Source organism: Prionailurus bengalensis, chromosome D1 (assembly GCF_016509475.1).
Source record: "Prionailurus bengalensis isolate Pbe53 chromosome D1, Fcat_Pben_1.1_paternal_pri, whole genome shotgun sequence".
NCBI lineage: Eukaryota > Metazoa > Chordata > Mammalia > Carnivora > Felidae > Prionailurus > Prionailurus bengalensis.
The window spans coordinates 19,830,116-19,857,605 of NC_057346.1; the positions used below are offsets into that span (position 1 = coordinate 19,830,116).

The 27,490-nt window shown below is 51.8% G+C and overlaps 1 protein-coding gene across 2 annotated transcripts in view; it reads left to right on the top strand.

Annotated features, from left to right (window-relative positions):
* The first annotated feature begins 1,182 nt into the window (after window positions 1–1,182).
* UBASH3B (ubiquitin associated and SH3 domain containing B) overlaps window positions 1,183–27,490 on the top strand; it is a 137,359-nt gene continuing 111,051 nt past the window's right edge. The window contains exon 1 of one of the 2 annotated variants that reach the window (XM_043579653.1): window positions 1,183–1,669. In XM_043579653.1, the coding sequence (XP_043435588.1) occupies window positions 1,509–1,669 (161 nt within the window). In that variant the 5' untranslated portion in view covers window positions 1,183–1,508. The remainder of the gene's footprint in view (window positions 1,670–27,490) is intronic. The other variant, XM_043579654.1, reaches the window with a different exon arrangement.

Consider the following 27,490-nt stretch of genomic DNA (forward strand, 5'->3'; position numbering starts at 1 on the left):
TCAAGTGGGGCTCTTGTCCTTGACGGAGGACGATAAGTTTGTCTCCAAATGAAAGAGCTTTAACCCCCAAGCCAAGTTCAGGGTGTGGGGGATGGGGTGGGGTGGGTATGGTTAGGACTCCCACCTTTGGGCGCCTGGGGGGCTCAGTCGTTCAAGTGTCTGACTTTTGGCTCAGGTCATGATCTCATGGTTTGTGAGTTGGAGTCCCACATTGGGTGAGCCCTGCTTGTCTCTCTCCTTCTCTCTCTGCCCCTGGTGGGATTCTCTCTCTGTCTGCCACTCGCTCACTTGTGCCCTTTCTCTCTCTCTCTCTCTCTAAATAAATAAATTTATTTTTAAAGAAGACTCCCACCTTCTTTGAGGTGAGAGTAGTTTTATCCAACCTATGATACACATTCACTTACATGTCACCACTGAGCAATGATCAGCTACTCTTTCCTTGAATCCTTTCATTGACAGGGTGCTCATTCCCTAACGAAAAGCCACCCATTTCCAGCCTGAACACCTTTTATAATTAGAAAGTGTTCTTTCTCTGTTCCTTCTCCCTCCACCTCCCCCTCCACTTCCCACTTTCCCTGTCCTCCTTCCTCCTTTCATCTTCCCCTTTCTCTTCGTCTTCCCACTCAGTCCTCTCCCTCTCCCCTCCCAGGCCCCGAGAGCCTGAGGTCCCTGAAGTCACTATTTCAGAACTGGAGAGCACGGTAGGTCTTCAGTGTGGCCACTTGGCCACCTGCTGGGAACTTGGTCTCCAGTGGCCACGACAATCCTCTGGATTTTGTAGGGTCTTTCGGAAGCAAAACCTTTTATCTGGGCCTACAGGGCTTGGCCTTCTGGTTCATTAATACCATCCATCAGTTGGCCCAATTTCCATTATTAACCCATCTACAACCGCAGGAACCACATGAAAGTTGACACGGCCCGAGCTGGTATCTGGAGGCCCAGCTGGCTCTATGTGCAAGTCATGGAGAAGACTGGGGCCTGGGGAGCGACTCCCCGGAACCCACGCACACGGGCGGCCCTCTTTGGTTCGAATCCGCCGCCTTGGCCGCACCCGGACGCGGCAGCCCGCGCCCGGCCCGGAGCAGCCTCGGGCGGCGCTGTGGCTTTAAGAGAGGGGCGGGGCCCCGGTACTGGCAAGGCAGGGCCGGCCCACCGGGCTCCTTTTTCCTTTTTGATCCATTCAAAAATTACTCATTGCAAATTCCCGGACTGCTGGGAGCGGAGAAGGAAGGGGGCGGAGGAGAGAGGGCTGCTGCCGGCGCCGCGCTGGGGGGGCACCCAGGGGCCCGAGCAGCTGACGGCTGGTCCGGCCCCAGCAGCCCGCGGGCCGCTCCGGCTCCGGTGGCCTCACCAGGAAGCGTCAGTCTCGACTCTGGGGAAGCTCCGAGCGCCGCCTCCGCCGCCGCCGCCGCCTCCCGCCCGGCGCCGGGTCCCCGAGCCCCCTCCCCTGCTCCCTCCCGGACGCTCGGGCTCGGGCGCCTTCCCCGGCGATGGCTGGCCGCTGAGCCATGGCTCAGTACGGCCACCCCGGCCCGCTCGGCATGGCTGCGAGAGAGGAGCTGTACAGCAAAGTCACCCCGCGGAGGAGCCGCCAGCAGCGCCCGGGCACCATCAAGCATGGATCGGCGCTGGACGTGCTGCTCTCCATGGGCTTCCCCAGAGCCCGCGCGTAAGTGGCGGGGCTCGCGCCCCTCGCGCCCCACGCGGCCGGCCCTCGGCTTCGCTCCGGCTCGCCTCCCCGCGCCTGCCGGACGGGCGGCGCGCTCCCCCGCTGCCCACCACCTGCTGGGGCAGCACGGGCGCGCGGGCGGCCCGGGACTCGGCCCCTCCCGGCGCGGGAGCGGGCGGGGGCGCCTGCTTGCGGCGCCCAAGGTGAGGCACGCCTACGGGGTCGGGTCCCAGGTGCCGTGCCCTGCGGCCGGCCCCCGCGGTGGGATGAGCCCGTCCGTGGCGGGCTCCCCGAGGTCTGCAGCGCCGGGCCCCCGGGGAGGCGGGGCCCCGCCGAGGAGCCCATCCCGAACGCTGGGCTGGCGTAGGCTCCTCCGGTGGCTGGGAAAAGGCGAAGGCACCGGCGGGGCGGAGGGGCCGGCGCGCTTACTGCGGTGCCTTCCAGCTCCGGATGTCGCTCCCCGGGTCGGTCTCCCTGCGGAGTAGGAGGAGCGGGGACGTGGGTGTTGCTGCGTGTTCATTGATAGGGAGGATGGAATAGGAAGGAGAAGCGATTCCTCCTGGGGACCTGGGTTCTCGTCAGTGGTGACGGCAGCGCGGAAATCTGTGGGTGCCCGAGAGTAAGGAGGGGAGCTGTCCTCCCTCATCCTTCTTCCCCTTGGAGGGTGGGGTAGGGAAGGGCCGAGGGAGCGCAGGTGGCTGTTCCTGCAGTCCGCCGGGAAGAGGCCCGGCCGATTGCTTGCACGAGGCGGCAGCAGCAGCAGGGGCCTTAAGCCTGTCGACTAAGCCCGTGGGGCTGGAACCCTGCCTAGGAGGAAGCCAAGGCCGGGTGGCCGGGCCAGGCCCCTTCTCCCTTGGTTAATTTCTGGAGGGCAGATTTCTTAGGTGGGGACACAAGGCCTGCCATCCTGTGGAGGCGCTGCTTCTTTGAATGACATCACCTAAACGGGAGAGTTGGGCAAACTTTATCGGAAAGGGCCAAGTTAAGGAAAAAAAAATTTTTCTCCTCCCTTTTCTTCGGTTGGTAAGTCTAGGTTACCCTTCCCCAGCCCCTGGGCGGATCTTGCTTCCTCTGTTCTTTACTAACTTGGCTGCAATCTCGTAACCAAAGCAGACCCCTGGTTTTATCGTTCCACCCCGCCCGGCTGGGACTGGTTGGAGTGGCCTTGGAAACTCAGGAGGTGGACTCAGGTGTTTGCCGGGGGTTGACTTCCAAAGCTGTGGGACTCCGCTTCCCGATGCCAGCGTTACAGGGAGAAAGTGTGGTGGGTTCTGCAGGGCTGCGTCAGGCGTGGATGTTATGTTGCCACTTAGGTCCTTACTATGGGTGATGTGTGTGCCTCCCTCTCCTTAAGCACGGGAGGTAGGGGCTGGAAAATCAGCTGGGCAACGCTGCACAATGAGCGCCGTCTTGGGCATCTGCCTTTTTGGAAGCGAGGCCAGCAGTAAGGACCTAAATTGCTTAATTAAGGCAAGAAATGCTTAACTGCACTCAGACTGTCCTGTTGGCTCTTCAAACCCACTTGCCAGCGGCGTCTTTTCTCCTGCACTGGGTCCAGGAGGCCTTGCCCATGTCCTGACAGATGAGGATGATGGTCTAATTGTGGCTGGCCGAATTCCTGAGATCTCCTAATAGCTAGCATTTATTGAGGACTTACTGTGTACTGTTCTAAGCACTTGACGTTAAGTAACCACGTATCCTTCCAGCAACGCGATGAGAAAGGTAATTCGTACGCCTGTTTTGCGCATTCGGAGACAGGTTTACAGAAGTTACGTAACTTGCTTAAAGTCACAACACTAAGCAATAAAGCTGGCCTGCAAACCCGGAGTATGTCTGCCTGACCTCACATCCAGAGCCAGTATGTAATGCCTTAATGCGGGTAAAACGCTTAGGGCAGTGCCCTGGAGCCTAGTGGGTAATTATTAAATGTCAGCTCCTGTATTAGTTTCTGTGGCTGCTATAACAAATAACCACAAATTCGCAGGCTGGAGCCAACGGAAATTGATTTTCTCCTAGTTCTGGAGGCGAGAAGCCCTAAATCTGTGTCACTGGCTGCAATCAAAGTATCAGCAGGGCCATGCCTCCTCTGGAAGGTTCCAGGGGAGAATCCATTCCCTTGCCTCACCCAAGCCTTTGTGGCTGCTGGCAGGTTTTGGCTTGTGGGTGCATCACTCTTATCTCTGCCTGCGCGGCCACATCGCCGTTCTTTGTGGCTCGAGTCTCCCTCTGCCCCTTTCCTATAAGGACCTTGTGATTGCTTTTAGGGCCCCTCCAGGTAATTCAGGATAGCCTTCCCATCTCAGGATCCTTAATCACATCCGCAAAAGCTTTTTTTTTTTTTAATTTTTGCCATCAGGCAATGTTTACAGTTCCAGGGATACAGATTGTCTATCTTTTGGGGAGCCATTCTTCAGCCGATCACAGCTATTATTATTATTATGACTAGCACTGCCTGCCTCTCTTTGCTGAAAGGGGGGCCAAGTGGGTCCTCATGAGGCAGCCTGGGCTGGAAGGAGGTTGGCTTTGCCATTCTGTCTCCCCATCAGATTCCCTGCCTGGGGGGGTGGGGTGGGGGCAGAGCCCATGGCTGTCACCTGACCTGGTTTTACTCTCCCCAGGCTGCCAGGCCAAGAAGAAAGAGAGCTGGGGCATCGGGCTTAGCTTCTGAGAAGCCTCTTTCTCGGGCCTTAAGGCTGGAGGCAGCAGCACGATGACATCGCAAGCAGGAGGGAGCAGTGATGGTTTCCTGGGCTCTGGGAGACTTGGCTGTGATGCCTCAGGAAGGGATGAGACCAGTGTCTGGAACGCGGCCCTTTGGAGAGAATGGTGGTGGCCCAGGCCGACAGCTCTGGTTTCCCTGTGGGTGTCCCTGGGTCTGCTGCCTTGCAGCAGCAGAAAGGGACCTTCCACGGAGCTCTGGGTGGGTGGGCAGAGAGCTCAGGCCAGCAAGGCCCAGGTCCTATTCCAGCCTGTGCTGTGGTCTTGGGTAAGTCACTTAACTCCTCGGGGCCTCACTGGCTCCCTCTGGGGGGAACAGGATTAATTAGCGCATGCTTATTAGGTGCCTACAAGAGAGAGGAGTGCTGAGCCAGCAGGGTGACCTCAGGGTATGTTCCTTCTAGCTCATCACTTCCCTGGAGCTGCGCTAGGATTTTTCCATCCCACCCTATTACCTTCGGTCCATCGACACTGCTGTAGAAAGACCTGCCAAATGGAGGATTAAGAAGTAGCGATTTTTCCAGTGTCTGTGCGTGTGTGCGCGTGTGTGCGTGCGTGTGTGTGTGTGTGTGTGAGAGAGAGAGAGAGAGAGAGAGAGAGAGAGAGAGAGGGAGGGAGAGAGAGAGAGAGAGAGGGAGGGAGGGAGGGAGGGAGTGCACAACGTAAGGAGGTGTTAGGAAGGCCTCAGGAAGGAAGACTTCAAGGGGCCAAAATGGCCAATGCCTTCCTTTTTTTTTTTTTTTTTTTTCTTTTCCTTTTTCTTTTTCCTTTTCCTTTTTATGCCTATTAGCTCTTCTAAAAGTTTCTGTTCCAGAAGTTCTAAAAATAAAGGTCCAGCTTGGTCAAGGCTAGAGCAGGTTTAGTGGGAAGGATAGAGAAGAGCCTGCCGAGCCAAGGAGGAGGGTGCCTAGGGGTCAGGAGAGAAGGCGGCGGGACAGGCGCTCTGATGGGGTTTGTTGCTTTGCTACTTGATTTCATACCATCAGCTCCTGGCCTCTGTGGTTGGTGGGGGGGGAGGGGGGGTGGGGCTCTTATCTCTTATCTCTTCTGCAGCTTGAGGCCAACTGTGGGAGCTTCACCAAACCATTGAATTTGAGGAGTCTTGGGTTTGTTTGAGGCTGCTGGTGGCTAGAAGTCTGTCTCTAGCAAATGACTCTAATGTTTGCTAAGGATGGAAAGATACAGTCTTGCAAAAGGATGGGGTGGGGCGGGGTGGGGCGGGGTGGGGGGGGTGGGCAGGGGATCCGGGGCCCCTGTGCAGGTCCCGCTTCTGACACAGAAAGCTTTTAGGTTTTCCATTTTCCTCAATATCCCGATCAGCTTCCGGGCACAGCAACACCTAGCCTGTGTAACTCACGGGGCTTTGTGAAGACAAGACGAGTCACGGGCAGGAAAGGATCTCGAATTACTTAAAAATATAATGTGGACGCCAGACAGATAGGATTATGGTATTGTTGTGTTGGGTTGGAAGAAACGGAGGTAAGGTGCTTGCTGGTTGAGGTCTCCAGCAAGATGGTCATGTGCCGTTAGGTCGACCTTTTCTCCTATGAAGCATATTTGAATGATGCCTAGTGGAAGAGCAGGACAGTAGAAGAAGGAACTTTCCTTGGGACGGTAAGCTGCATTCGCTATGCCTCGCTGCGCAAAGAGAAAACACCCTCAGAGCTGGCTGTGCGTGCAACTGAGAGGCACCTTGCAGAGCCCATGAATTAAAGTATCCAGTTTCTCCGGCCTTCTCTAGCTTACCTGGCGGTTGACCTTAGATCCTCTGAAAGTGCTTGGTTAACTCAGCATCCCTGAGTTGTGGCCACTTCTGGGCAGGGACCTTGGGGAGAGAGAGAAGACAAACCCCGACCCACCTGGGGGTGAGAGGATCTTTCTCATAGGTGGGCGACGCAAAGAATTCTCGAAGCTACCCGGCTAGACCGCGCATTCATCCGACACTCCTCTACGTCTGTGTGTTATTTTGCAGTTGAAAAAATTACTCTCACGGGCACCAAATTGCCCTCTTGATTAGCATGGCAGTCTTGTGAGGTAAAGCACACGATTAAAGGCTCGTTTTATTTATTTATTTATTTACTTACTTACTTTTGAGAGAGAGAACAGAGTACGAGTGGGGGAGGGGCAGAGAGAGGGAGATGCAATCCGAAGCAGGCTCCAGGCTCTGAGCTGTCAGCACAGAGCCCGACACGGGGCTCGAACTCAACCACCCTGCGATCAAGAGCCGAACGCTTCACCGACCGAGCCACTCAGGTGGCCCCAAAGGGAGGGGACTTCGCCACGCATTTTTATTTTTAATTTTATTGAGGTAAAATTTATGTACCTGAAATGAAATCTATCGAAGGATTGATCAGCTTTGGCATGTGAACACCCCCGTGGAATCACCGCCGTAAGACGCAGCACTTGCCTGTCACCCCTGAAAGTTCCCTTGCGCCTCTTTCCAGTCAGTTTCTTCTCCACCCTATCCCTGGGGAACTGGTCTGCTTTCTGTCACTGCAGATTAGCTTGCATCTTCTAGACCTGCACGGACGCAGAATCCTACAGTGTATATACTCTTATCCCTGCCTGGCTTCTTCCCTTCGGCCTCATATTTTTGAGATTCTTCCGTGATGTTGCGTGAATCAGTAGTTCATCTCCTGTTGTCGCTGGTAGGTCTTGAGGTCTTTGAATTTGCTGCTAACGTAATTATAACCCCTTGGGTTCCACTTTCTGTGGAAGTTCCGTGACGCCCTAATAATATTACCTTCGATTTTTCGACCACCTTAGAGATGACCGGGCAGCTTTATATACGTAATCACTCTCAAGTCTCAGACATTGGGTGGTTTCATGAGAACACTGAGGTTCAGGAGATTCAGTGCCACAAAGAGCGAAGAGCACCATGCTTCGGGACTCTGTCCCCTGGTTTTTGTCACCACCTGCCCCCTGCCCTCCGCTGCCCCAAACTCTGGCTGCTTTTCACGCGGTGGGCACTAATTAGTTCTCAGAGCTAAAGGCTTGCCTTTTCAGAGAAGCAATAAACCTAGGGAGTCCTGGGTCCCCTGCCATCTCCACTCTGGCCGGTGACAGTGGTGGTGGAGGTGTCGGCGTCCCCCTGATCCCCGCAGGCACCCGACGCGTGTGTGCTTGTGACAGGGCGCCCCTCTACTTGGGCAGCCGGGAACTGGACAGACCCCATCATCATCTGCCTCATACACCGACGTGTCAACCGTGGCCGTTCAGACAGCCGGGAGACCTGGGGGCCGGCCGTCCAGCGTGCAATGCTTCCGTCACCTCGTCTGTAAAATGTTGACAATAACACACGTACCTTGAAGGGCTGTTGGAAAGGCTGAGGGTGCCATTCCGTGCCAACAGTCCCGGCGCATGTGGCATTCAGTGAGCCTTGGGTGCAGACACAGGCGTCACGGCCACTCCAGCGGTGATCTTATCCTCCACGGCTCCTTTGTGGCCACCGCGTTTCATCTCCTCCCGCCTCACTGAGCCGTGGGCCGAAAGAAGTGAGTCGGGGGTAGAGCCTATGCCATTCCTCGGTACTCGGGTTCTGTTCTCCCTGCACCTCTGTCCGTAGAGCGCCCTGAGGGGGGCCAGGCGGAGCAGAAGCAGATCTGGAGGCGAGCCAGTGCTGCCCGAGCTGCTGGCTATCATAAGTGGCCCGGGTTCGGGATTTGTAGGAGTGCCATATGGTTGGCTTCTGATTCGTCTCAAATGGAATCAGACTGTAGCCCTGGAGAGAGGGGCAGAGAAAAGCTCATTCAAGAACGGTTTCTCTGCACTGTGATGGGCACAGTCCCGGCGGAACTGGGTGGCCTCTGGAGAGCGAGACACTTGTGGTCCCCACCGGGACCGACAGCTCTTGTCTTCTTCATTGGAGGAATTTCCCAGGGGGCACTGGGTGTCACCCAGAGGCTTATGGGACAACGTCCCTGGAGGGTGGGTGCATAGGTGTGGCAGACCTTCTGTCAGGTGCTCAGGGTCATGTGATAGGAGAGCTCCTGTCTTGTTGGTCCCTCTGGCCAACAGCCCCCCCACTTTCCTGGCGACTTTGCAGGCGTGTTCCTTGCCACCTACTGTTTATGGGGAGGAGGCCTATTCACGAATGCCTCAGACGAACATCCAGAAATCGCCTGAGCTCTTACTATGTGCGCAGCATCCCAGTAAACTCCGCGTGGTTCTCAGGAGGGGAAGATGAATGCCAAGTTCCACCACCTGGCCCTCTGAAGTCGGCTGTGAGAGGCAGCCTGGAACTCTCTCTAGCTGACTGCCATCCTCCACAGTGACCCTCCTGTGCATCCTTCTGGGCCTGGGTGATAGTCTGAAGGCTCTGTACTCCGCTCACACCCCACTGGTAGCCCAGTGGTCGCATAAAGCACACTCAGTTTACCTTTCTGGCAGACCCTGGCTTTGCACTCTCGCTCTGCTCTCATTTTGTGGCCATGTGGCTTCACACCCAGCCTTTTCCTTCTCCGGGCCTCAGACTTGCCAACTGCAAAAGGGGTCGAAGTCAACCACACCTCAGGCGTTCTGGTGACGCGAGGGTGACACGGGCAGGTGTCTCTGGACAGCACGAGGATGTTTCCACCGCCTCTTGTGTGCTTGTCTGTTCCAGAGCATTTGGCTTCTCCGTGTCTGTTTTATTTTTTCCGGTGCTTTGCCGTCAAATTCTTCTCTTCTCCCTTCAGAGAAAACGGTTCAGGACTGACAACTGAAATTCTGGAGAGTAAACAAACGGGAAGAAAGAATGATAGGAGGTAATTACCACGAGCGGGGAGGGGGGGCGTCATTTAAGTAGTACACAATAGTGTAATTTTCAAATTGGCACATGATGTGCTCTCTTGCAAAAACACAAGGAAAGTGCTGGTTACCTGAGAGAGGAGGTTGGTGCCTGGAGCCCAGCCCCTGGGGGAAACAAATTGCCCACGGGCACCTTTTTAATCAAAGGGGCATCTCCCCTTCTGGAAGTCACCAGCTGTTGGTGTAACAACAGTTCCCGTTGTGTTCGGCTGCCCCAGTGGAAGCGTGAACGCTCTTGTACATAAAGCAGCCGTGGCAATGAACCCCGCCAGGGACGAGGGCCGTCGCCACCCACAGCGGGAAGCTGAAAGGAACACCACCAGAGCAGCTCACAGCAGCCCGGAAAATGCCAAGGGGACGCGGACAGCACAGATGGCCAGAGGCAGCCGAATGGTTCAGACTTCTCTTCGGGTTTAGCTGGATAAACCTTCTCTCGGAATCAGGTAGCCAGCTTGTTTAGAATCCCGCTTCCGTGTTGGCTGTGCCCCGTTCCAAAATATTTATAGTGAGCCTTCCCTCTCCAAATGTTTGGTCTCTTATCTCGGGTAGGAAACGCTTACAGGGCAGGGAAGAAATGTGCCTCCGATGGCCGCTCATGTATCCAGTCTATTTAAACACAGACAAACACACTCAGAACCGTACGGAGCAGCCGAATTCTGAACTAGTGGTGTCTCGTGCGTCGGACCGTAACCATCCTGTCCTTGAATCGACTGCGGGGACCCGTCATTTCTTTGCTTTCTGCCTAAGCAGATCGCACCCACCCTGGAGAACTAGTTCAATCACAAATACGTCCGGCGTCTCTTCCCTGGCCTGTCCCTTCCCTGCCCTCCCGGCCTCCCTTCTTCTCTCCTCTCTCTTTTCTTTTCTGGTCCCTTCTCCCTCCAGGCTTATTGAACTTTACTCTCTGCGAGGCAAGCAGGGAAGAGAGGGGCACGATGCCTACTTTGCCCGGCCTCTTAACGAATGAAATCTTGAAGAACAAGACAGGGGAAGGGAAAGCCCGGACAAATACCATACGGTTTTACCTATAGGTGGAATCTAAAAAACAGAACAAATGAATCAACAAACCAACAAAAGGCAGAAACAGGCCCCCAAATACAGAAGACAAAACGGATGGTTGCCGAAGGTGGGGGAGTGGGCAACACGGGTGAAGGGGAGGGGGAGATCTAGGCATCCAGGTGTGGAATGAATAAGTCACAGGAATGAAGGGCCCGGCGTAGGGAGTACGTCAGTGGTACCGTAATAGAGCTTTCTGGTGACTGACGGTAGCCACACTTGCTGTGAGCACAGCGTTACATATCGTCTTGCCAAATCCCTATGCTGTACACCCGAAATTAATACAACATTGTGTCAACTCTACTTCAATAAAACTTAAAAAAAACAAACAAAAAAACAGCGTAACATTGCAGGTGTTATCTCCATCAAGTGTTTCGTAATGCCCGTCAAAAAGATTTTTTTTTTTTTTAGTTTTTTTTTAATTAAAAAAAAATGTTTATTTTCTTTTTGGGAGGTGGGGGAGGAGCAGAGAGAGAGGCACAGAGGATCCGAAGCGGGCTTTGTGCTAACAGCAGAGAGCCCGATGCGGGGCTCGAACCCCCGAACCGTGCGATCGTGACCTGAGCCGAAGTCGGAGGCTTGACGGACTGAGCCACCCGGGCGCCCCAGTGCCAATTTTGTTTTTGTTTTTTTTTTTTTACATTTTTAATTTATTTTTGGGACAGAGAGAGACAGAGCATGAACGGGGGAGGGGCAGAGAGAGAGGGAGACACAGAATCGGAAACAGGCTCCAGGCTCTGAGCCATCAGCCCAGAGCCCGACGCGGGGCTCGAACTCCCGGACCGCGAGATCGTGACCTGGCTGAAGTCGGACGCTTAACCGACTGCGCCACCCAGGCGCCCCCCAATTTTGTTTTTTAACTGTATATGCACTTTATTACGTATTTATGGGCAACTGTGATAACCTGTGATAACAGGAGTCGGGAGTACAGAGGATCATTATATATAATCTCTGCCCTCAAGGAACTGGCAGTCTAGTGCGGAAGATAGAAAATTATGATAAAATGTGGTCCATGCGCTGCAAGAGATAGACGCAGTGTGTATGTGAGAGGAAGAGGGTGCTGTAACCAGACAGGAAGACCTGAGGTAAACTCAAGGTGTGAATAGAATGGCCGCAGCACCCTTCAGTGTGACAGGGGGGGAGTTTGGGAAGATGAGTAGACCGTTTGAATGATTTCGTATTTTACCACAAGGGAAGATAAGATTTTAATTTAAACTTGAGTTTCTTGACTCACTGCTCATGACTCTCCCGCCTTCTCCCCCCGCTGTTACTATCTAGTTTGGAAAGAGAAGGAGACATTTTGGCTACCAAAAGACACGGCTGGCCCATAGCTGGGCCTGAGTTGAGGTTGGATGTTATTCCATTCACTCTTCCACTGGCATTTACTGAGTGCCTCCTGTAGGCCAGGAACTTGTTAGGGATGTGACGGTTGTCTTTCTTCTCCAAGAGCTCAGCCTTCCTCGAGAGAGAAAGACGTGGAAACACTAATTGTGATATAGCAATATGATTAGTGCTGTGGTTGAGCTTTGAAATAAGCCCTGTGGGACCACAGAAAAAAACAATTAGCGTAACTGAAGAAGGTTTTGAGGAAAGCAGAGGAGGTGATCATTAAGGCAGACCTTAAATAACGAGTAGAGGTTTTTTTGGGCAGGAGGAGAGGACGCATTTCAGTCAGAGGGAACAGCTTGGCTTCAGAGCAAGGCACCCCGGGGCTGGGATTGGTGGGAAGGAGACAGAGAAGTAGTGAGAGGGGAGGTGGAAAAATGCGCTGGGGCCGGATTGCTTTCTGGAGGTTGTGGGAAATAAAGTCTTAAAGCGAGAAGGCGGTGGAAAGAATGGAACAGAGCAGAGCAGCACTACACATGGAATCCAGTTGGAAGGTGCCTGTAATGGTCCCAGTGGACGATTCATAGGACTCGGATTGAGATCACAAGAGCCAGGTTCTAGAGATATTTTTGAAATGGAATCGACAGGATTTATGATCCACTGGATGCGAGGAGGAGGGGCAGCGGAAAGGTAGCCGGAGATTTTGAGCTTGGCAAATTGGAAAGGTGGAAACATTACCAACCAAGTTAGGACACACAGAAGGTTGGGTGACCCAGAGGATGCGATGACGTACTCTGGGACACGTTAGAGGTGCTGTGAACACATAGATCAGGAAAGAGGGATCTGGAGCTCCGAGGGGAGGTCGGGCTGGGAACTGATGGGAGCAGAAGGCAGGTGTGAAGAACAGGCAGAGAGCAAAGAAAAGGAAAGGAGCCAACCCCCAAGGATAGAATTGCGGGGACCAGCTGGTGGGTAGGGAAGAAAGAAGGTGAAGGAGGCTAAGAGGAATGGTTCAAGAGGCAGGAAAAGAACGAAATGACAGGTGTCCTGGAAGAGGACAGGGGAGAAGAGACTTTCATGAAAAAGATTGAGGTCCACAAAATGTTCCATTCCCTCTGCACTTCCAAAATGAGTAAAGTTGTTGGTTGTGGAGGAGGTGTTCCCAGACGAAGATTCCAAAGCCCCTCTGTGGGGTTTCTGGCAATCCTCCCCAGCATCCCCAGACTTCCTGAGGATCAGACCCCTGGGATGCCGCCCTGCTCTCTGAGAACGCTTTCCTCGGACGGCTGGAGTCTTCTTTCTGGAATTGAGGCCACTGACCGAGATCTAACCGTGAATGGACAGATTATCTGGAATCTCTGATGTAAGAATCATCTCCCCTTTGGATTCCCTCACCACTAGAGATTTCACCTGCTCCTCCATCCATATCTCAGAACCCTGCCTCCACCCATCCATATCTGAACTCACCTGTCCTCACTGGAAACCAGGCCAAGGTCACCTGATTCTCCTTGCTGGAGTGACCCTTCATTCATTTCAGTCTTTCCCGGTGGTTACTGCATGGCCGCCAATGCCCTAAGGACTGTGGCTAAAGCAGTGAGAAACCTTCTCAGTTCCTCCTCTCTTTGGCCTCCGGATGGTGAGATCTCAGCCTGCCATGCGCTCAGCTCATTTTCTGTAATTTCCTCTCTCCAGTAAGCACCTGTTACTACCATCTCTGCATCAGAAATAGCTCTTCGAGGAAGGCTGGGGATCTGTGCTCCGTCTGTAAGACATCAAGACTCATGAGGTGGCCAGTGGTCAGGGACTGGAGCAGCCTCCGTGTCCCCAAGAGAAGGTGTTGTCCAGTCTTCTAAGTCATTGCAAGCTGGTTCGCACACATGGGTCTGCCTGCCCTCCCCTACAACCCGGAGACGAGCGGGGATGTGTGGCCCCTGAACGGATGACGGCTCTATTGGGTGCTCAGGAAGGAAATGCTGGAGGAAAGAAGAGGGAGAGGGAGCCAAGAGAAGACCTTGAGATGGGGGCACCTGAATCAAGGTTGGAGAGAGTGCTTTTACTCCAAAGAAAAGGAAGTTATAGTTTACATAGTAGGTTTTACGTTGAATTTCTCAGAGTCGGTAGGCATGGACGACGTAGAGAACAGAAGATACAGTTTTAAGTTTCGGTGGTTTGGCGAGCGGTGGTTCTTCATGGGTCGCCAAAGAATGTGAAAATGAGCAGCGTCGTGAACACAATACTTTGTGAAAGCTACAGATAACAGAAGGTGTAGGTCGACACAGGTGTCCAAGAGACGTTCGTTAGTTTTGACCTCCCAGACTGTGCCTAGTATTTAACCTCGTGATGATAATCTCTTGCTCCTGGCTGGAGAGTCCCGTATGATGGATGGTAGGGTTTGCTTTGGGGTGAAGAAGTTCAATGCGTAGTGAGAATTGCCGGTGAACCTTCTCCAGCCCAACTTCCTCTTTTTACGTAAAAGTAAAATGAGACAAACAAACGAAGTGACTTTTTCAAGACCGACAGCTGGGCTATGACAGAAGTGGACCTTAGGCCTCCTGACTCCCAGGCCAGAACAGTTTCTTTTTTATATACATCAGGCGACTTCCCTGAGTCCAGGCTCTGCCTCCAAGAGGGAGATTTCTAACAAGGCTTTTCGCCTCCATTTCCTGGAGGAATGGACTGGGCTAGTCCCTTGATCAACCCTTTCATACAGGTTCTCTGCTCTTTCCTTCCCTTTGCTCCCCTCCTTCTGCCTGCTATGTGCTTACATCTTGGCCTCTGGAAGAGGGAGCTAATTTGTCTCTGGCCAGTTGGAATGGCCACCTCTGGGACCCTTAGGTGTCTCGGCCACCCATCCTGGAGGGTAAGAACAAATATTGCCTTCCGCTCTGGGGGGAAGGAAGGCCGGCTTTAGAGACAAAAAGACTAGCTTCAGATTCTGGATCTGTCACTTTCTGAAGATGTGTATTTACTTTTTTAATTTTTTTTTTTTAACATTTATTCATTTTTTTTTTCCCAACGTTTATTTATTTTTGGGACAGAGAGAGACAGAGCATGAACGGGGGAGGGGCAGAGAGAGAGGGAGAGACAAAATCGGAAACAGGCTCCAGGCTCTGAGCCATCAGCCCAGAGCCTGACGCGGGGCTCGAACTCACGGACCGTGAGATCGTGACCTGGCTGAAGTCGGACGCTTAACCGACTGCGCCACCCAGGCGCCCCAACATTTATTCATTTTTGAGAGACAGAGTGCGAGTGGGGAAGGGGCAGAGAGCGAGGGAGACACAGAATCCCAAGCAGGCTCCAGGCCCCGAGCTGTCAGCACAGAGCTCATGGCGGGGCTCGAACTCATGGACTGTGGGATCGTGACCTGAGCTGAAGTCGGACACTTAGCAGACTGAGCCACCCAGGTGTCCCTGAGGATGTGGTTTTGATCAAGTATTTTGATAGGTTGGATGAATCAAAATGAGGCAATGTGTGTACACAGTTATACATATGTAATGAAAATGTAATGAAAAATGACAAAAAGTCATGCACACATGATGCGATAGTACCTATCAGTGGTTGGGTCCTGGGACTTTGAGGCTCTTCCAGAAAGTCTGTGAACTGTTGGTTTTGTGTGACATCTGGTAGGCTGTTCTAGTCTTCCCTAAGCAAGCTCCGATGTTTCAGAGAGGCAAACGCTGAGCAAGGAACGCGAGCAGCCACACGAGAGGCCAGTTCCGTCAAAGTCAACGCTTCCTTCTGGATGCTTAAATTTTCACTGCACCCCCTTTTGGGAAGTAGGGATGTGAGTCATAATGAGTTAGCCAAGGGGCTTTTGGGAACAACAAGACGTTTTGTGAAACACAGTACATGTGACCAAAGCCACGTGTCGTATAATTTCCTATTGCTTCTGTCGCAGATGGGGGGACTTAAAACAACACGAATTCATTCTCTTACAGTCAGGAGATCAGAAGTCCAAAATGGGTATTATGGGCTAACACCAAGATATCCACAGCGCTGTGCTGTCCCTCTCGGAGGGAACTGGTTCCCTTGACTTTTCCAGCTTCCCAGAGCCTGCCTGCATTCCCTGGCTCATGGCCCCTTCTTCCATCAACAGAATGACCACACCCACTTCTGCTTCCCTCTGTCTCTTCCTCTCCTGCCTCCCTCTAGAAAGACCTAAGGACCGCATCGCTCCAGCTCAAGATGCTTAACTTAGGCACATCTGCAAAGTCCCTTTTGCCTGGTAAGGGAACATATTCATAGGTTCAGAGGATTAGGACATGGGCGTCTTTGGGGACCATTGTCTTGTCTACCACGGCATGTGGTTACCAAGTGTTACACACTTGCTCTGCCTGTCCTCGTAGTTCATGATGTTTGGCACAGAATGGGGGTCTAGCAGGTGCTCCTCATTTGCCTTCCCGGTTGCTAACCCATCTGCCGTCTTGTCAACCCTCATCATTCCAACGGGAGCCTTGAGTGCTCCTCGCTAACCTTCGCTGAGCGCCTACTGTGTGCCAGGCAGTATTTTAAAATTTTATGTGTACATTGTTTTGTTTATTCCACATACCAGCCTTATGAGATAGGAACTGTTATTATCCCCATTTTATAGATGAGAAAACTGAGGCCCAGCAATTTGTAAGTGGCCCAAGACCACACAGCTAGTAAGTGGTAGATCCAAGAAGCAAACTCCAGGCAGCCAGACTCCCAGGTCTGAGTTCCTCACCCACACCCACCGTGTTGATTGTGGCTGTGCTTCGCAAAGTGTGATGAGTAGAAGGAAGCAAACTTGAGGTCCGGAGAAATGATGTGATGGCCTTAGATTACACAGAACTGGGGTCACTGGTTTAATCTGTTGCTGTGCTCAAATAATTGCAATGTGGTTGGCTGTCTACTGATGTTGTACAGAGTTACAGTGACATTATCACTCTTTCTGAAAGGGGGTGTGTGTATGTGTGTGTGTGTGTGTGTGTGCGCGCACTACCCATCTCAGCTCCGGACTTTGAGAAGACAGGCACAGGATTGTACTGAAGAATTTACAGAACACCACGTTCCCTGCCGGCCACTTCTCCGGCCTCCACAGTAGAAACAGGAAGGATGCTGTTCCCGTGGCCTCCATGAGGGGCTCTTCGGGCAGAGAACCTAATGGTTTGCCTGGTCCTCGTTTGAATGAGCGAATACACACGAAATGGTGCAGAGCCTGACTCATCAGTAAATGGTAGATGTGGTGGTTCAGATCAGTAGCTCTGGAATCACAGCATCGCGTGGGGCACAGGAGGGGACTCTGGGTATAAGTTAATGAGCCACTGTAAATCTTCGGTGAGTTTCTAAGTTCGCTTCCCAACGTCTTAAAGACCTGGGGCCTAGGGCTAATTTCAGTAGCATTAGGTTGATCGGATACACGTTGCGGGGCGGGGGGCAGCGCGATGTGTGGGGGGGGTGCTGGTCGAGGCACGTGGAGTGGTTCTTCTCAGTGCTGGACCCTGACCACACCACTGCTGCCTTCGGCCCGCTCACAAGTACACAGAGTGGCTCTCCTTATCAGGAAGACTCCTTGGCACGTCAGCGGTGTGGTGATGATGACAGGGGCCCCCGGGGGAGTCCGCTTTTAGGTAGGTCTTCAAAATCAACACATCATCACAATGAGCCCCGTAGGGACCTCGGACCTCGCTCAGACCTTCGGCACCTTCGCAAGTCAGGATTGAGGAGAACGTTTGAAGTTCTTCTCTTCCTCCAAACGTAAGGTCACAGCCTCTCAACTGTGAGGCTGAACGGACCGCGGCCATACATGCCCCTTTGCCATCTGGTTGCTTCAGACGCCACGGACCCCTGGGTGTCACTTCATCCACCAAGCCGTGGCGGGGGGTGGGGGGGTGACAAGTGTGTTTGTGTTGTTATTATGGCCTGCGGCTGCCAGCCCTGAGGCGGGCCAGCGGGGGAGGAGGGACGCCAGGGAAACCACTCGAACAAGATGGCCTGTATCATGCGCGATTGGTGAAGGCTTTCAAATGGCAGGACTCTCGGGGGACCTTGCAGCAACAAGGAGGGTTGCTGTTCCCTCGGCAGCTGGCTCCGAAAGATGTGGAAGATAAGGGGGCGAGTCTCATTTGAATCTCTTTTTAATTTCTCCCGTCCGTCTCTCGCATGGTGGGGATCTGGCCAGTGCGTTTCCGAGTTGACCTGGGAGACAGGTCGTGTGGGGCTAAATGTGATTTACAGGGATATATGGGAGATGTTGAGGCAGGGCAGAAAGAAGATCCTGTTGATTCAACAAAAAATGTGCCGAGCAACGACTTTGTGCCAGGCAGCCCGGACTTGTGCTGCGCGCTAGACATAGAAATACGAGGAAGACCCTGTCTCTGAGCGCAGGGAGCCCTCAAGGTCTTGGGCAAGAAAGACTCAAGCAGATGACTGCAATATCATGTGATAAGAGACAGAGGAAGGTTCTCTCCTCTGATAGCTGGCTAGAGTGCTGACATAGGAAAAGAGGCTGCTTATTTTGTGGACCTCGCTGGGAAGTTCTGTTGCTGGGGGTGGGCAGTGTCCAGGTCACCAGAAACACAGTTTGGAAACCGATGGCCCAACCGTGATGTGTTCTGCCTCCGGAGGTCGTGTTTTCTCTCTCCGGTTATGAGTGACTGAGCTTTCTTATCAGCCTCCTCAGAAGGACTCAGGTGTTCCGGGGTGGAGAACACGTCTGAAGTCCCGGTGGGGACCCAGCCTGGACCTGAGGTCTGTGGGGAAGGATGTGAAATCTGAAGGTATCCTTCTGGGTAGGTGCCCTCACATGCAAGATTGTCTCCACAGTTCTGACAGTACAACAGATCATTTCCCCTATTTAAAATATGGGGGGGGGGGAACAAAAGAGAAGAAGCCTACGAAAGTGAAATGCACACAAAGCTAGTACAGGGTACAATGAGGCAGTCCCAGAACTGCGAGCATACAGATAGAGAGCCCACGGAGGAAGCTTACTGACTCCCTGAGATACTCAACAGCCAAGAGCTAGGAAGAGCTAGCGGGATGTGGACATGACCTCCGAGCCCCCTGTCTTTAAAGAGTCTCCATGCCAAGTCTCTGGGATTCTCTGAACATCCCCTTTCTTTTTGGAAGTTGTCACCTTCTGGAGCAGCCCCGCCCAGGGTTGGTTAGGAATGGATTATCCACACCCCCCGGGCTGAAGGGACGTTGTGGTGCTGAGCTCAGGGAGTTGGGCAAGGACCTCAGAAGGAGTGAGCATTGAGCACTCCCTTGCTGGGCACGTATTCACTCATGTCTCTCGGCTCTGGGCATGTGATCCCCTTGGGACAGAGGGAATGGGCAGAGGCTCCGAGAAGCAGCAGTGAGCAAGATGCAGAGCAGATGTACAAGTTCAACGTAACCACGCCAGGGCAGAGAAGCAGCCCTAACACTAGGAAGAGAAAGAACTTGTAAGTCGGACAGAACGGGAAGGAAGATGGCTTTGAGTTTTTTATAGACTTAGGAGGCTGGAATTTTCAGCTAGGAAAGAAATAGCCTTGGGGCACCTGGGTGGCTCAGTCCCTTAAGCATCCGACTTGGGCTCAGGTCTTGATCTCATGGTTTATGAGTTTGAGCCCCGTGTCGGGCTCTGTGCTGACAGCTCAGAGCCTGGAGCCTACTTTGGATTCTGTATCTCCCTCTCTCTTTCTGCCCCTTCCCCTGCTCACGTGCTGTCTCTCTCTCTCAAAAATAAACATCAAAAAAATTTAATAAAATACAAAATGTTTTTAAGAAAGTAAAAGAAATAGGCTTAAATCAGCCTTGAACTCCTTGCAATAGAAAAATTCCAGAAGGGCTGATGTTCTTTCTGTTGTCACTGCAGTTTTTGATGACGGAGAGAATGTATATTGCAACACTTTTGGCTAAAGAATCGAACGTTCTTTCCTTGTTTGGTTTTCTTTGCTCTGGAATTGCCTTTTTTTACAGAGGGAGTTTTCTTCTTTAAAAGAAAAAGAAGAAGATCACCATGAAGGAGGAAGTATTATCATGTTTCTTCAGCCTTTCTCAGCTCACTGCTGGACTCTTGCCAGAACATCGGGAGTACCATTGTAGAGCTCTATGTCCGGGTCCAGGGCGCCGCTTTCTCCTCTGCTCCAATTTCCTGTTCATGGGGCTGTTTTGTGTGTTTGTTTGTTTCAACATGCAATTATCGGGCTTGCATCCTGCTAGGAGCAAAAGGGAAAAACATGCTTCAGGAACGGCCCCTGCCGTCTTGGTGCTCCCGGTCGAATAGGGAGGACCAAGAAGTGATCAGATACGTTCAACGTTCATTGCACTCTACCCCATGCCCAGAAACAGAGAGAGGAGGAAGGTGATATGGAACAGCACAGGGGCTAGCAAATAGCTGTGCTTCGGGGTCCGTGGTGCTTTCAAAGATCTGGACGTTGTCGGGTGAATTTATAGTAGGTCCTCCGAGCTGTTGGAGATAGGTGTCATTTTTAAAGACTATCTTTTCAAGCCGTTTTAGGTTCATAGCAAAATGGGGTGGAAGGTATAGAGATTTCCCATTTGTCCCTGCCCCCCCCCCCACGCACATCCTCTCCCATCATCAGTATTGGCTCACCCGAGTGGTATGTGTGTTACATCTGATGAATCTACATTGACACATGACAGTCAACCCAAAGCCTGTAGTTTACCTTAGGGTTCACTGTCGTTATATTTATTACGGATTTGGATAAATGTAGACTGACACGTATCTGTCATTAAAGTATCATACAGAGGGGCGCCTGGGTGGCTCAGTCGGTTGAGTGTCCGACTTCAGCTCAGGTCATGATCTCGCGGTTCGTGAGTTCGAGCCCCGCGTCGGGCTCTGGGCTGACAGCTCAGAGCCTGGAGCCTGTTTCCGATTCTGTGTCTCCCTCTCTCTCTGCCCCTCCCCCGTTCGTGCTCTGTCTCTGTCTCAAAAATAAATAAACGTTAAAAAAAAAAAAAAAGTATCATACAGAGTATTTGCAGTGCTCTCCAGAGCCTCTCTGTGCTCTACCTGTTAGCTGTTCATCCTCTCCCTGCACCCCGCTAACCCCTCCAACTCCTAGCCTTGCCCCTCCTGCAACCACTCCATGGTTTTGCCTTTTCTAATACGTCACACATTTGGAACCATACAGTACGGAGCCTTCACAGATGGACTCCTTTCACTTCATAATGTACATTTAGTGTCCGGCCATGTCTTCACGGCTTGCTAGCTCCCTGCGTTCTAGCCCTGAATAATATCCCATGATCTGGATCACCAGTTTATTCGTCCATTCACCTGATAAAGGACATCTGGGTACCTTCCAAGTTTTGGCAGTTCTGAATAAAGCTGCTGTGAACTTCCATGGGCAGGCTTTTGTGTAGCATAAATTTTCGGCTCCTTCGGGCAGATACCAAGGAGCATGATGGGAAAGACCATTCATAATCATCTTTTGTGCGCCAGTGGCCAGCCTCAGCCCCTTCCAAACACTGTGTCAGTTACTCCTCAGTGAACACCTCTGCAGTTCGTATTAATAGACCCATTTGCAAATGAGCAAATGGAGGCTCAAAAGGTTATTTAACATGCATTGAGTAAGGGGCAGAGAGCTGGGCTTCTAACCCTAGCGTTTCTGACTCCAAAGCCCTTACCATTAGACCTATAGTCAGGGTGCCTCAATTTCTGCTTTACTCGCTTATTTTGGGTCCTGGATGACGGCTTTAAACTCACACACGGAGCTCTAGCACCCTGACTGGCAAATAAACGTTACTGGTGGCTCAGCCAGCTGCTGTTTCCTGTGTTTATAGCCCACATTGCAGGAAGGTGTTTTAAGAGTTGTTTTGAGTGTTGCGTCTGCTTCTCCTTGCGAAAGTGTGGATGCCGCTTCTGAGAGGGAGGTGACATGGGCTGCTCAGTGTTGGGTGGCCGTTCCCATTTGGTGGGAATTCGGAGAGGAATGCGTCTGTCCCCGGATGAGATCAGAGTCTTTGCTCTGTTTGGTCTGCAACCGTGTCGTCTCAAGAAGTCAATGGGCTGTGAGGTCAAAGTTCTAGAACATGCTTTGGGTAAGACGGTTTACGTCTGCTTTGCCCATCTGTGCAATTAATTATCCAAAGTTTCAAGGAGCGCCTCTGACGAGCTGAGGACCATGTAGGTCCACGGGCCCCAGACAAACAGGATGCATTCCTGGCCCCTGTGAATCCCGGAGATTAGGAAAGGGACAGACAGATACAGAAGTGGTGGATAATCACCAAACAAGAAGGTATGACGTGCTTCGAGGCAGCCGGGTTTCCTCCAAGCTTTCAGAGAAGCGCCTTGAAACTTCAGCGTGTTGGGAGCTTTTTTGGAGGTTCTTAATTAGAGACAGTTAGCTAGTAAGATCTTACATTTGTTGTGATCCTACTGTGTGTGTGTGTGTGTGTGTTTTACTCTCTTCTCCATCTTGAGGGGATTAGTAGGTAGTGTTTCCATTTTACAAATGCGAAAAGCCAGGCACAGCAATTAAAGGCTTTTTCCAGCTTGTAAGTGACTATTCCAACATCCCCACATTAGTCTGTCTTTGGAGCCTTTCCCTTTCTGCCTCCCCCTGAAGACCATTTGAAGATTTCATTTGAATGTTTCAAGATACCCACAGTCCAACGTTCCTCTGCTGCTGAAATGTCTCATTTCTCCTCCCTTAGCTCCCTTCTGTGTGTGTGTGTGTGTGTGTGTGTGTGTGTGTGTGTGTTTCCCAGGTATCAGGTATCAGTGAGGCTTCTTGCTGCCTGTCTTTCCAGCCCCCTCTTCCTCTCCTTCCCCTCCGCCCTAGTACCCTTTGTCGCACTCAGCTAGCTTTGCTCAGTTTCCCACAATTTTAACACCCCCCGCGCGGGCTCAAGTTCGTTAATGAATCAGTGAATCAACAAGTGCCTTTTTTCCTGGGTGCACTTTTCTCTCGAGTGAAATCATCTATGCCCTTTTCAAATATGCTGCCCTTTGAGAAAATTTCTCGGATCGCATTACTCATTTCCCACGTCTGCGTCCAGCTCTGTCCACTCCCATCTTGAAGCAGAGCACACACTCAAGCCTCTGGCAGGTACCTGTGTGTGCGCATGCACACCTGCGTGTTACCCCGGCACATTAGATGTCTCTGTTGGGGCACTTGGCCCATCACATCATCAGGGTTGGTTTACATCCATCTCGTAGACTAGACCGTGTCTCCTTGGAGTGATGGTGTCTTAGTTTCTCCTGTTTCCCTAGCACTTTGCGCGGTGCCCAGTCCCTAGCAAACACTCCATACGTTCATTCCTTTATTAACATTTATTATTTCTGTGTCCCCCTACTGTGTGCTGGAGAGACGATGGCAAGCCAAGCTGCACTGGCCCCTGCTGCCTTCATGAGCTTAATAACGGTTCATTGGAGGAAACTGAAATTGATCAAATTACCCATGAAGGAAGGTTGCGGTCATAGTCAGCTCGGGCTGCCCTGAAAAAGTGCCACAGATTGGGCAGATTCAACCACAGTCAGTTATTTTCTCACAGTTGTGGAGGCTGGAGGTCCAAGATCAAGATCTGGGAGGGTGAGGGGGTCCGATGAGGGCCCTCCTCCCGGTTTGCACACCACTCCCTTCTCACTGTGTCTTCACATGGCCTTTCTTAGGTGAGTCATTCTTATAAGGACACGAATCCTAGCAGATCTGTGTTCCACCCTCATGCCCTTATCTAACCCCAGTTGCCTCGCAAAGTCCCCATTTTCAAATACCATCACGTGAAGGGGTTGGACTTCAACATATGCATTCTGGGGGGACACCATTCAGTTCAGTCCACAGCAACCCTCCATGGCCGTCTGGAGAGAATAGCCCTGTGAATTTAAGGATGGGAATTTTAGGCCAGGTGGAGGAGGGGTGGGGAAGATGCCACATTCAGCAAGCGGGGTCATACTCAGGCTGGGGCGCGCTCCACACACTGTCCCTTCCCACCGCCCACCCCTCCTTCCCCAGGCCTCTTGATCAGCTGGCTGACAGGGGTCCCCACCCTTCTTTCCACTGTGGCTGCCCTCAGCCTATGTCTGGCTGGCTGATCCACATTCCTCTGGGTTCAGGTAACCGACCGGCAAGTAGAAGCCACAAGAAGTAAGAAGGGGCATGCCTGAAGCCTCAGGTATCTGTTTCCCAGGCCTTCTCACTGAGCCCTTTGAGCACTTTGCATAAGTCCTGGCCCCCCTCCCGCCCCGGGACGATGGACACCCTGCTCTGGGTGCCGAGCCTGCTGGTGCTGTTGCCAGGACCTGCTGCCCAGAGTTCCAGAGATAGGTCTTCAGGAGCTGCTCCCTGGGCTCGGAAGTTCTCGGTACCCTACAGAGTGGCCAGCCACGGGAAGAAGCTGCCCTCCCCAAACACTCTAAGGGTTTCAGAGCACAGGCTTTATTTCTGTTAGGAATGCTATAAAACAAATTCCCCCATCGGTCGCAACAGAGCATATCTGTTTCTGAGGTGTGGCTCGGGGGAAAAGAAAACACACGCCCGGAACCCGAAGGTGTAGGCTGTGGTCCCAGCTCTTCACTTGATTTGCTAGGTGACCCTGGACATTTCATTTGTCCCATTCCAAATAACGTATGTTATACCCCTGCATGCAGGAATAAGTGAAGTGACGTCTGCTTTAAGGACACAGGTCATGGGGCGTGTGATTCAGGCTGTGACGAGGGCCACGAAACACTAAGGGACCTCACTAAAGGGCCACTCAACTCAGCCTCAGGGAATCTGGAAAGGCTCCTTTCAAAACTTGAGTTGAAGCGTGAAGGACAAGACGCTGGACAATTGGTCGTGTCTGGGGCAGGGGGGAGGGGTGGGGAGAGGAGAGAATGCTCCAGATGAAGAGACCAGTGTGTGCTTCAGCACATGGATGAGCAAGCCCAGTGCATCAGGGAGCAGAAGGCACACGTGGGAGTGTGCACACTTGGGAGTGTGTGTTCAGGTATATGCAGGAGATGCATGGCGGGGGGGGGGGGGCAACGAAACCGGACAGACTGGCAAGAATCACATAGGAGTAAGAAGTCCAAGTTTATTTTGAAGGTTCTGGAAAGGCATCAAAGGACGTTGAGCAGGTTCATGGCATAACCAGATTTTTCTGATAGAGCCTCGCCTTGCCACTCAAATTGTGGTCCCCAGTCCAAGCTCTGGCAGCGCCCTGGGGCTTGTTAGAAATGCAGCGCCTGAGCTCCGCCCCACACCTACTAAATTAGAAGCTACGTTTTATTTTTTATTTATTTATTTTTTTCCTGTTTACTTTTTGAGAGAGGGACAGAGTGTGAGCTGGGGAGGGGCAGAGAGAGAGGGAGACCCAGAATCCAAAGCGGACTCCAGGCCCTGAGCTGTCTGCACAGAGCCTGATGTGGGGCTCGAACTCACGGACCGCGAGATCATGACCTGAGCTGAAGTCGGACGCTTAACTGACTGAGCCACCCAGGCGCCCCAGAAGCTATGTTTTAATAAGATCCCTAGGTCATCGTATGTATGTTAAAGCTGGAGACCTACTGACCTATAGCGAGGGTCAGCAAACTTGATGAAGAATCAGAGAATAAATATTTTAGATTCAGGGGCGCCTGGGTGGCGCAGTCGGTTAAGCGTCCGACTTCAGCCAGGTCACGATCTCGCGGTCCGTGAGTTCGAGCCCCGCGTCGGGCTCTGGGCTGATGGCTCAGAGCCTGGAGCCTGTTTCAGATTCTGTGTCTCCCTCTCTCTCTGCCCCTGTTCATGCTCTGTCTCTCTCTGTCCCCAAAATAAATAAAAAACGTTGAAAAAAAAATTAAAAAAAAAAAATTTTAGATTCAACAGACCACATGGTCTCTGTGGCAACTACTTAACTTCGCCGTCGTCACACAGAAGCAGACAGATGATATGTAAACAAATGAGCTTGGCTGTGTTCTGATAAAAGTTTATGTGTGGCTACTGAAACTTGAATTTCATGTTACTTTCACCTGTCACCCAATATTCTTCTTTCGAGTTTTTGTTTTCTTTCCCAACCATTTAAAAATGTAAGCCTCATTCTTCGCTTGTGGGTTGTATATAAAAGTAGGTGGCAGGCTGGATTTGACCGTGAGCTGTAGTTGGCTGACCCCCGATCTATAGGATTTGGACCCTCAGCTTTCACATGACACCTCCTGAACCTCATGCTTTATTGTGAAAACCCGGTGAGCTGGGAATGACATTCCAAACGCTTCTAGGTGGGAAAATGACTTTCTCAACGTAATACAGCAACTTACTGGTTAAGACTCGAAAACAGGCTTGCTTGCTTCCAAGCAAATGCTCATTCCCTGCTCTGTGTATAACCGATTTGAAAGGGGATCTAGAGCCTTCTCTCTCCCTCTTTTTTTTTTCCATACCATAAGCAGGATAAACAATGCTTAAGAGGCGAATCACCTTTTTCTTCCTGATAAATTGCAAGCAGTTAGTTAAGGGCTTTTTAAATGTCAAAGCTGCTTTGTCAAAGCCAAATGCTATGAGCAGCCTGTCCCAGGAAAATGTGTTCTGCAAAGCAAGACCCAAGACTTTTCCACACCCAAAATAAGACAGCGAAGCTCTTTTTTTTTTTTAATTTAGCAAAATAAAACTTAGATTAGGTGCTACTCCATAAGAAATGAAGTTTGGCTAGAGATTATTTCATGTATACCTATTTGCTTTCATTTCGATCTTGTTCATTCATGGTAATTAATGGGTCGTTCATTAGAGTAGTTATTTAAAAGCATAATAGAATGCACGAATCAAGTGTTCCACTTGTCTTCTTATACAAGACGGGAGCAAGCCTAAAGATTCTTATAGTAAAATCCAAGACATTGTAAAATTAAAAAAAAAAAAACAAAAAAACCACGGGGCGCCTGGGTGGCTCAGTCGGTTGAGTGTCTGACTTCAGCTCAGGTCACGATCTCGCGGTCCGTGAGTTTGAGCCCCGCGTCGGGCTCTGCGCTGACAGCTCGGAGCCTGGAGCCCGCTTCGGATTCTGTGTCTCCCTCTCTGTCTGCCCCTTCCCCGCTCATGCTCTGTCTCTCTCTTTCTGTCAAAAATAAATAAACATTAAAAAAAATTAAAAAAAAAAAACAGCAATACATTCAACATCTGTAACCACACCCTCAGCTGTTACCCTTCTCTTTTCCCAGCCAGACTCCCCAGTCGAACAAACAGTCACTCACAAAGGGAGTGGAGTTTTTGCCTCCTGGTACGTCTTGGGCTTTGTGTTTGGATACAGATAGATAGATACTGGTGAGATTCGGAACACAGGTCCTGGGAAACTCCAGCTGAATCCTCCACTCTGAAGCCACGTGTGCAGGGAGGTCCTCTGGGGACACCTCTACACAGAGCAGGGCCCAGGAAAGTGAGGCTGTTGTCGCCCATTGTTTGGGTGTCCTGTTTCCTCTTGTTCTGCTCTGGCACAGACACAGTGCACCGTCCCGCTGGGGTAATGGGCCCGGGTTTAACACGTAACGCATGCACACACGTGTGTCCCTCTTGCCAGCTTGATCCCGGGAGTTGGAAAAAAAAATATGCTTGTACTCAGAAGCTGGGAAGAGCCTGGGAGGTTGCTGAGTGCTGCGGGGGACGAGGGCACAGAGAGACAGGCCGTCATCGGTTGCCATCACACAACCTCCACTTGGTCAGGGCATCCCTGATGCTCTCTTCTGCTTGGGAAGCCTTGTGGGCTGAGTATGCAAGGCCGGGAGCAAGGCTGATTCATCACTGCCACCCGGGGTGGCCCAGCTGTCGGAACAGGAATGGCCCATCTTCCCGTCTCCGTCTTGCCTGCGCTGTCGAAAAAGCGACCGGTTGTGAATCAGCTGCCCACATCGAGCCATGAGAGAGGCTCAAAGGGTAGTCGGAGGACAGCCGAGTGCGGATTCTCCTCCTGAGTAGTACCCTGCTGACTCACTTTGAAGCCTTGAACAAATTGCTTTTCCGTAAATAATTAATTGTAGCAGTTTTCACGTATTGAGTACTTGACTGTGTGGATGGTACAACGGAG